General features: G+C 45.5%; 1 protein-coding gene across 1 annotated transcript; it reads right to left on the bottom strand.

Moving 5' to 3' along the window:
* Nucleotides 1–2,917: 2,917 nt before the first annotated feature.
* On the bottom strand, nt 2,918–4,623 carry ARMC12 (armadillo repeat containing 12). The gene is made up of 4 exons (XM_044675285.1): nt 4,479–4,623; nt 3,773–3,918; nt 3,283–3,417; nt 2,918–3,088 (listed from the first exon to the last, which is right to left on the bottom strand). The coding sequence occupies exons 1-4, from the start codon at nt 4,621–4,623 to the stop codon at nt 2,918–2,920; spliced, it is 597 nt and encodes a 198-aa protein (XP_044531220.1).
* Between the last annotated feature and the right edge of the window lie 5,814 nt (nt 4,624–10,437).

The raw sequence follows: 10,437 nt of genomic DNA, 5'->3' as shown, positions 1-10,437 counted from the left end.
AGAGAATTTAACACTTGAAAAAAATAAATGTTAGATTCTTCTTGCATATAATTTAAAATATTCAATAAAATGAAGATATTAAAATAAACATTAAAATAGAAAAATGAAATAAATATAAATAATATATTTTGAAAGGAATTCATAGTCTAAGGTGGAGTATAATGACACAGCCCATTTAATTAACAAAGAGATATTTATTTCGTGCAGGTACCAATGCAGAGGGGCAGGTACTCAGCAGTTTAGTCTTAGCAAACTGCCTGGCATTAAATGACTTGCCCAAGGTTACAGAGTCTTCCTGATTCCAAAGTCAGTTCTCTAGCCATTTACCTCGCAGGGCTGAAATAATCTTCCTAAAACTGTTTTTCATTCTCTCAAAAACTTAGCCAAATGTCCCAGTCCTATCAGGATAAAGACTAAACTCTTCAGGCTAGCATTCGAAGACCTGAACATTTTGGACACTTCTCTATAAAACATTGTTGTGGTTCAGTCATTTCAGTCTCTTCCTAATCCCATTTGGGGTTTCCTTGGCAAAGATACTGAAGTGGTTTGCCATTTCTTTCTCCAGCTCATTTGACAGATGGGGAACTGAAGCAAGCAGGATTAAGTGACTTGCCCAGAGTCACACAGCTAGTATGTGCCCGAGGCCAGATTTGAACTCAGGAAAATGAGTCTTCCTGATTGCAGACCTGGTACTCTATCCACTGTGCCACCTAGCTGCCTTATCTAGAAAACATTACGTCCCACTAATTCCTGACACATACTTTTTGATGTAGGTGGACCACCTCCTGAACAATACAATGGGACCTCGTTTTAGGAGAACTCAACATAAATGAATTCGGGTATACCCAATTGGCAATTTAAAAAAATAAAGGCAGAAAAAAAATTTTAAATGTTAATTATGTGCTAAATTCGTGCCATTTTCCTAGCCCAGTGGCACTTGCTCCCCCTTCTGAGAGGTAGGTGTGAGCCATCACATTGTTTTGCACCAGGCGCTGTTGGTTCCCTCATCAGTTTTCATCCAGAGTTCTCCCTTGAAGCAGGTCATGTCCACGTGAGAGCAGTGTTTCATGGAACCTATTTGGTTGTTCCTAGGGGCTCCAGAAAGTGCAAGAGTAGTGATGTTGGTGGTTCTGATAAGCCTAGGGAAGGTTGCAGAGTGCTTGGGTACATTTGTAAATGAAATACATGTTGAATGATGGGATGCCTATCATGTATGATTTTCCACCTGAGAGTGGGATCTTGGAACTTGTTGGTTGCCAAAGAGCAGGTCCTGCTTTGTCTTTCTTAATACTGTTCTAGGAATCAAAAGGGCAGGGTTCTAATTCTGGCTTTGACACTAACTCACGGAGTATCTTTAGCCAAATCAATGATAACTTTTGCCTTAATTTTCTCATGTGGAGAATGAAGGGATTGAAGTAGATCTTCCTGAAAATTCTTTCCAATTCAGACATTCTGTGATTCTGTTCACTCTCCTACCTGAATGATGCCTTCCTTCACATCCTTTCTGTGGATCCAAGTGTTAACCTACATCTTCAAGTTCTCACTCGCCTCCCTTAAGCACACAAGGTCATTCTGATCTAATTCTTCTCTGCACTCCCCCATCCCATGAAATCTGTTTCAACCAATCAACATTTAAGTGAGAGCATCTTGCACAGCTGGATGGCAAATCACTTCACCCAGTTTGCCTCAGTTTCCTCATCTATAAAATAGACTGGAGAAGGAAATGGCAAATTGCTCCAGTGACTTTGCCAAGAAACCCCCAAATGGGGTCAAAAAGAATGAGACCCAACTGAAACAACTAAACAAGAGCTCTGCCAGCCAAGGACCCCTCTAGGCTGTGGAGTTACTGCAAGGGCTCAGGAAATTCATATTTTTAAAATATTTTAACATCAAGAAAACACATCCTGTGGTTCAGAATAAAGAATAAGTAAACCTATCTTTTGTAAATTGAGTATACTTAAGCTCCTAAGGTTAAGTCCTCCAAGGACCCTAATTTCCTCATTTTTACTGAGGTTCTTACCAGCTCTAAATGTATTTTATACATACACATATATTTATATATACGGATACCGTGTGTGATATAACATATATATGTAATATATGCATGCATATGTATAATACTATAACACAGTATATGTGTATGCCTCTGATATATTGCTAGCATGTAACATGTATGATATGTTATGTATACATGTATTATGTAGAGACAGTTTATATAATATGACATGTTATGTGTGTGTATATAGTAATGTGTGTTGTTATTTATGTGTATATGTAGCATGTGTTGTTATAGATAATATATACACATGTGTATATGTGTGTCTGTTATGATATATAATAGTTTATATGTGTGTGTATCTGAGCCCGGTTATTGAATACATGCTATCTTCTTGCCATTAAGTATCTTCTCAATTGGCAGATACCACTCTCATGAGTAGGGCAGAGTGGATAGAATGCTTACCATCAGGAAAACTCGTTTTCCTGAGTTTAAATCTGGCTTCAGACATTTCCTACTTGTGTGACTCTAAGCAAGTCATTTCACGCTGTTTACCTCAGTTTCCTCATCCGTCAAATGAGCTGGAAAAGGAAATGACAAACCACTCCAGTATCTTTGCCAAGAAAACCTCAAATGGGGTCGTGAAAAGATTGAAACAACTGAAAAATAGCGGAACTCTCATAGGAAAGGCATGGAAAAGACTTTTCCCCGTATCCATTTATTATTCTCCATTTCATTTGCTTTCATCTTGCCTCCCCCAAATGCTCGTCAAGGAGCAAAAAACAGTGTCTTCGATTTTATTTCTCTTTCTCACTGGCCCTCACACAATGCCGAGCATGCGTGCAGGCTGGAAAAAACACTTGCTAAGCTGAATTTCATATTCTGGAAACAGGTCATAAATGCCTGCCTTAAGCTCATCTCCTAAATGTAACTGGTAGCGCTCCCAGCCCTCCCCGCCAATCCTGTTGCCAGCGTACCCGTGCTTGGAGCATCTTCGCCAGCAGAGTCACCGTGCCCATCGTGGTCCCCGAGCATTGCCAGGGGAGACAGACTCTGACCAGCTTCAAAGCCCATGTTGCAGGGCCCAGGGAGCTGCGAGTTTCTATTAGAGCTATAATGCTTTTGACTGCAGGTGAAGTTTAGTATTTAAGCAACACTAAACTTTATTTTACTTAAACAATACAGTATTTAACCAAGCCAGGCTCCAAGCACTGGGGGAATTTTGAGCCTCCCTTCCCCAGCCCACCCCCAAGACTGTCCCTCTCATCACTTGTCTTGGGGTTCACCTGGATCTTGAGCCTGAACTTCCTTATACCAGAAAAAGCCTTCAGGGCATTGAGAGCTTGGATTTTGACATTGTTGTCCTTGTCATCAAGCTGGGAGGCCACCAAACAGATGTCCTCAAAGGTGCAAGTGCAGGCCTGAATGGGGTGAAAGGTGGGAGAGGCATGGAAGGAGCAGGGAAGAGAAGGCCACCCTGGGGCCAGTCCCTCCAACCATAGTATCCTCTCCCTTCCCTTACATAAAGACTGGGGCGGGGGGCAAAAGTGGAGCCCTGCCCCTTCTTTCCTGCCCCTCAGAGGGGAGGGAGAGAGGAATTGTTGTTCTGAAATTCTGCCCCCATCACCTTGGTTTCCTGGGATGTGGTCCCAGTCGGTGTCAGTCCAAAGGCCAGAACGGCAAGGGCTGCTGAGGGTCCTGGCCCCCTCCCCACTCCCAACCAGCTAGGATGAGAGCTCCCCACCTTGCCCATCCCCTCCCTGGGCCACTCCTCACTTCGGTTTCCAACAAGTAGACACACCGGGTGATGCTGTGCAGAATCATGCTCTTGGAGTACTCATCCTGTTTGCATTCCAGTGAGTTGAGGAGCCTTCGAAGCTCTCCTGAGTCCTTTCCATGCCGCTCACGCTCAATGGCCAGGCCTAGGCAGTGCCCAGCGCACCCCACCCCCGACCCCAGGCCTTAGGCTGAGCGAGAGAGTGAAGAATGACCAAGGAAAGGGGGAAATACACCTGGGATCTGGGCGAGGTGGGGGAAACCCTGACTTTTCTGGCTGAGGAAACTCCTCTTCAATGCCGGCCCGGAAGCCTGCAGACAACATGGACAAGGGTTCAGGCTGTTGCTGATGCCAAACTCAATCCACTCTCCATTGGAAATCTCAGTAAAGCTCAAGCTGGGCAGAGGGGGAAGGTGGCACATATTAGGTGGCAACCACTTTGGAGACCCACCAGGTGATGCTTCAAGATCTCCTGGTGGATTTGGCTCTACTTGTTGGGGACCTCTGCCTGGCCCTTTCTACGGCCACCTGCCATGCCTAGGGGGCTGCCGGGCAGCCACCAGCAAAGAAGAGGTGAGAAGAGAAAAGGAGAAGAGATGGGAGCTTGGAGGAGTCACCTTGGCGAGCTCCCTTTGGAGAAGTCCACAGAGTGTCTGAAGGTTCACTTTGGGACACAGCCCTCTCCCAGGGGCCCCTAGAACTCACGGGCAATGCAGACGGGTGAGGATGATGAGAGAGTTGAGTGACAGTTAACGCCAGCCTTGATGGCCTTGTAGAGCAGGTAGATGGCACCCATACCTGTGGCCAGGCCCACCACACCCTTCCGGAGACTCAAGTCCATGAAATCCATGCTTGCTAGCTCCCCCTCAGGTGGGGAGCTGGGACCACGGGCACCCCAGGCAAAGGATTCCGGAATTGGAACCCTTGGTGACATCCAGAACCCCGGGAGCCAAAATCAGAACCTGGAACTCTGGCAACAAAGGGAAATGGGGGAGGGACTCCATTTCCCCCCTCACCCCCCAATCCTGCAGACAAAAAAATCTGGGCATAGAGATGAGGGAAATCAAAGAGCTATGATAAAGGGTAAGGAAAAAGGCCAAGCAAAAAGGGGAGGAGCTGGTGAGGCCCGCTAGGGTCTATAGAAGGTAAAGGAAGAATCCAGGAGTCTTTTTTTGTTTTTTTGTTTTTTAACCCTTACCTACTGTCTTAGAATGGATACTGTGTATTGGTTCCAAGGCAGAAGAGCAGTAAGGGCTAGGCAATGGGGGTTAGGTGACTTGCCCAGGATCACACAGCTAGGAAGTATCTGAGGTCAAATCTGAATCCAGGACCTTCCATCTCCACAGAGCCGATGCCCAGACTCATGGGAATCTTAAAGAGGTAACACGAATTGACCACCACCTGTGTGTCCTTGGGAGAGTAATTTCCATTTCCTAGACTATACAGTTTCCTTCTCTGAAAATAAGGGTTATGAAGTCAAGGAGCTCTCATTGAACTCTCAACTCCGATTCCTTTTCTTTTAGAAGCCGATAGGACCTTGGCCAGGTCGTTCTTGCCAGTCCATTGCCAGTAGAGGGCAGCAGAGCCCCATCTGCCCTTGACCACACTCAGTGGCCACCCACACCCGGGGGATCAGCGTGGGGGAGACAGACCAAGGGGATGACACTGGGAGGGAGCCCTGGGCCACTCAGAGGTTCTTTCAGTTCTGATTTTTCAGCTTTCTCCTTGTCTTTTGCTTTCCCCAGCCCGCCACTGTGGCACTGTGAGAAAAGGGACCTCTCCCAGAGTGGCTGGGAAGCACAGAGGAAGAGAGAAAAAGGTAGCTAGGGAAGAAGGAGAAGAGAGGGAGCATTGGGTAAAGTCTGGTTTGGGGGTCACCAGTTGAAATGGGAGCTGGTCTCTCTCATAAGGATAGTATGAGGGGCAAACACGGAGCTGTGGGCATCCCTAACCAGCCAACTCCTACCCAACCAGGGCTGGCACCTCAGAGACAACAGCCTGAATAGAGGCTGCTGAACCTGGCTGGGTGAGAGATGGTCCTTAGAGCACAGATTTAGGGATGGAAGGTACCTCACAGCCCAATTTAGCCAACTCCCTCAATTACAGGTGAAGAAACTGAGGTCCAGAGAGGTTAATCATAGAAAGTATTTAATAGTACTATTTATATTGGTTTGTAAAGTAACAGCACTGAGAGATGAGTGTCATTATTATCCCTTTTGACTTTCTGTCTCCTGTGTAGGTGCAGGTAGGTGGCACAACGGATAGAGGGCCAGGCTGGGATCAGAAAGACTCATCTTCTTGTATTGAGATCCAGCCACTTACTCATACGACCCTGGGGAAATCACTTTGCCCTCTTTGCCTCAGTTTCCTCATATGTAAAATGATTTGGAGAAGGGAGTAGAAAATCAGCATCTCTAATATCTTTGCCATCTTTTGGATATTATTATCCTTTAAAGATGAGAAAAACTAAGGTTGCCTAGGATCACACAACATCTGAAATCTGAACTCCTCTCTTCCTAACTCTGAGCCCATCACTCTCTTCACTGCATTACCAAAGTTAAGTGACTCGCCCAAGATCAAACCAGTTATTAGCAGTTGTAAACCAGAGGGACCAACTACACTGACTGGGCTGAGTCAAGTAAGCTCAATTCTCCCAGCATAATTCTATCCAGTAAAGAATCCAAGAATTCCACTGACTTTGTCAAGGGAGAGTTTTACCTGTCTGATAAAAGTCCTCGTTAGACAACTGGACAGTGCCAGGTGGGACTTGGAGAGGTGGGAAGTTGAGGGAAAAGGAAGCTGAGATGGCATGGTAATCGATTCAGAATCTGGAGACCTGGGTTCAAATCCTTCCTTACTTTTTTTTGTTCCTTAACTATACTACTCAGCCTCAGCTTCCCCATCTTTAAAGAGGGGCAGATTGGACAAAATGCTCTCTAGAGAATCTTCCTCGGTATTTGAAGCCCCTTTGCCCTGGTTTCTTTCCTGGAGGGAACCGAAAAAAGCATTGATCTCCCTTAAGGAACTAGGAACTGAGCTAGCCCAACAGAACTAGAATAAAGGGTAAACAAGGTAAGCGGTTACCTAGGGTGAAACACACAGGGAGGTGCAAAGAGAAATACTTTTTGATATTATCTTTTGTAGATATATACACTTTTAATTCCAGGAGATTTCATTCTATCACCCATTTTGATGATCCAGCAAGCATTTCTTAGGCATCTACTCTTGTGCAAGACACTGTTAGACAAGGGACTATGGTTGTTCAGAGAGTACCACTCTTCCTTATCCCATTTGGGGTTTTCTTGACAAAGATATTAGAGATGCTGATTTTCCACTTCCTTCTCCAAATCATTTTACTATGAGGAAACTGAGGCAAACAGGGCAAAGCGGCTTCCCCAGGGCCACATAGGTAAAGTGGCTGGATTCTGAACTCAAGAGGATGAGTCTTCCTGACTCCCAGCCTGGCACTCTATCCACTGTGCCACCTACCTGCACCCACACAGGAGACAGAAAGTCAAAATTTAAAAATTCCTCCCTGCCCTCAAAAAACTCATGTTCTTCTGGAAAGGAACAACACAGGATCACGAACAGAGAACAAATTAACAAGGGACCTCTGAGGCCATCCAGTTCAATACTCTCGATACAGATGAGAAAGCAGATTCCTCGAGAGAAGTGACTTAATCAAGGTCACACGGATGGCACAAATGGGATCTGAATGCAAGTGCTCTGTCTAAGAACCTAGAATATAGTCTTTTGCTCTACTCTGCATGGGCATTTCAAAACAGATGAATATACATAGAAGAGATCTTTAGGATGGGCAATAGCACTAGAGGGAATCAAGAAAGTCCTCCATAAGGCAGCTGGGTGCCTCAGGGAATTGAGAGACCAGCCTAGAGATGGGAGATCATGGGTTCAAATGTGATCTCAGACACCCTCTAGCTGTTCTGCCTTAGAACCAATACATAGTATTGATTTTAAGATGGAAAGTAAGGATTAAAAAAAAAAAAGTCCCTTACAGAAAACAGCACTTGAGTTGAGCCTCGAGGTAAGTTAGAGATTCTAGAAGGCTGAAGTGAAGAGGGAGGGCATTCCAGGCCAGGGGAACAGCTTGTGCAAAGTCGTGGAGGCAGGAGATGCACTGCCAAGTTCAGGGAACAGAATGTAGGCCAATTTGGCCGGAACATAGCGTCCATGAAGGGGAGTAATATGCAATAAGCCTGAAAAGGTAGGCTGGAGCCAGACTGTGAAGAGCTTTAAAATCTTATGTGTTACAAGGGAGGCTCAGAGCCTCTGGTGGACAGTAACACACTGTTCCTGAAATGTTCAAGTGCAGTCCAATTCTGTCTCCTCCACCCTACATCCCAGTGTCCCTGGGATTCCCACATTCCCACCCACTTCTCCCTCCCCTTACCCTTCCCTTCCTCTTTTTTTTTTTTTTTTTTGGCCTAACCTTAGGCAAAGACTCTGGGAAGTAGCCAGTGGGGGGGAAGGGGCAAATGCCCAAGACCCATATAAATATTTATTGGAAATTACTCCCATAGATCTGATCATTTCCAGTCACTCCTCCTTGCCAGAGAAAAAGGCAAGGGCCTTTTTCTTATCTATAAACCCTTCAGGTTTATTCTTTTGGAACTTCTCTCCCCCTTTCATCTTCATTTTTACCCAGGCTTTATTTGCAAAGTTTGCATTTCCAATTGAGCATTCCCCACAATTGCCTTGGGAGGTAAAAAGCAGGTATGGGTATTACTATTCCCATTTTGCTGAGGAGGAAACGGAGACCCTGGCAGATAAAGTAATTTAGGCAAAGTCAGACAGCTAGGATCTGGCACACAATAAATGCTAGTTGACAGACTGAGTGGGAGTCCAGATTAGAATCCAGGTCTTCCAAATCCAGCATTCTCTTCAGTAAGTCATTGTTGTATCAAGTTAGAAATTCTAAGGGGATGATCAGGTCATTTTATATCATTTATTTTAGATTTGTATCAGATTTTATGATTTATTGTGTGGAGGGGACCCTTCACCCCCTTCAGGGAGTTCTTGGCCAGAAGACATTACAGTAATCAGCTTCCAGAAGGCCCCTAGGAGCCTTCCTTCTCTTCTCCGGAGGAAGTAATCCTAATTCTTTGTTTTGTTTTTATAAACCTTTACTTTCTGTCCTAGTAACTCTAAGGCAGACAGAAGAGCAAAGACTAGACAAATGGAGCTAAATGACTTACCCAGGATCACACAACTAGGAAGTGTCTGAGGTCAGATTTGAACCTAGATCCTCTGGACCCCAGGCCCAGCGCTCTGTCTACTGGCTGACCCTAACCTATCTGCTTTTATTGGGTCATGTCCATGTGTCTGCTCAGAATATCATATACCCTTAACACCAGGGAACTTGAAAAAACTCTCAAATAAGTAAGACTGACAGGAAAGGAACCATTCAGGAGTAGCTAGATAGCTCAGGAAGCGAGTCAGGTCTGGAGAACAAAGGTCTAGGGTTCAAATCTGGCCTAAGACACTTCCTAGCTGTGTGACCCTGGTCCAGTCACTTAATCCCCATTGCCTAGCCCTTACCACAGACGGGAACAGATTCTAAGACAAAAACTAAGAGTTAAAACAAAAAACAAGAAAGAAAATAACCACATGGTTCCCCCCAAATTAGGTTCACACAAAGCCTATCATTTGATTTTTTTCTTCTTAACAATACTAGCCCAACAGGACATATCTATGTTGGCTTTCCTTGTCTTTTCTGTATTCTTTGTGCCCTAACCCATTTCTAAAACAACCCCACATTTTCATAACTATCTCTGGCAGCTAGCAGCCCAATTCAGCTCATCAGGAAAGCAGTAGGGTTTTTTTTAAACCCTTGCCTTCTGCTCCAGTAATAATTCTAAGGCAGAAGGGGTAGGCAATAGGTGTTAAAGTGACTTGTCCAGGGTCACTCAGTTAGGAAGCATCTGAGGCTAGAGTTGAAATGAGGTTCTCCATTCCCCACGTCTGGCTCTCTATCCACTGTGATACCTAGATGTCCCTGAATCAACAGATTTCGACAGATGGCAAGCCACCAGGTACTATGTACACTGAAATCTAAGGAAGATAAGCACATGGGTCTACTGGGGCCAGAGAAGAATAGTCAGGGAGGATTAACCTATTTATTGGTTAGGCAAGTGGAGTCACAACTCCTGGGTTACAAATTCACCCCGAAATCAATCCTGTGAATCTGAGAACCCTGCTTACTTTTGCTAAAACTGTTCCATCTGTGGAATGGGTATAATAAAACACTATCTGAACCTCTGATAGGGACCGGAGAGATCATCTAGTCCAACCCCTCATTTTACTGATGAGGAAACTGAGACTTTGCCCAAGGTCAAGGGTAAATTCAGCAGTATGACCAGGTTTCCAACTGGCACTTGCCCTTCAACTCAAAACCCCTTTCCCAGAGAAGGCAGACTGTGGGGCCCGCCTTCTAGCTTTTTCTCCTTGCGGAGGAAGGAGGAGGCAGGATGGGGAAATGGGGAGGCGGTAGCCGCAGGGGATAGGGGAGTCAGTGTGGGTAGGAGCCTGCAGGGAGCTAAGAGCAGAGGGTGTGGTGTGGAGCGTGTGCCGTCTGGCCGGGCGTTGGGGGGGGGCGGGTTTGGAGGGGCATCTCCGGGGCCCCGGGGCCTCCCGCCTTCCCCTC

Source organism: Gracilinanus agilis, chromosome 4 (assembly GCF_016433145.1).
Source record: "Gracilinanus agilis isolate LMUSP501 chromosome 4, AgileGrace, whole genome shotgun sequence".
NCBI classification, from domain to species: domain Eukaryota; kingdom Metazoa; phylum Chordata; class Mammalia; order Didelphimorphia; family Didelphidae; genus Gracilinanus; species Gracilinanus agilis.
This window is presented reverse-complemented; position numbering and strand designations above follow the sequence as displayed.

What these genes read in the sequence shown, in the direction of transcription:
- ARMC12 (XM_044675285.1), bottom strand. Translation starts at nt 4,623, where the DNA reads ATGGATTTCATGGACTTGAGTCTCCGGAAGGGTGTGGTGGGCCTGGCC. An exon ending in CTCACCCGTCTGCATTGCCC is followed by an intron (nt 3,919 to 4,478) that starts GTGAGTTCTAGG and finishes GGCACTGCCTAG; the next exon opens with GCCTGGCCATTGAGCGTGAG. An exon ending in AGTTCAGGCTCAAGATCCAG is followed by an intron (nt 3,089 to 3,282) that starts GTGAACCCCAAG and finishes AGAAACTCGCAG; the next exon opens with CTCCCTGGGCCCTGCAACAT.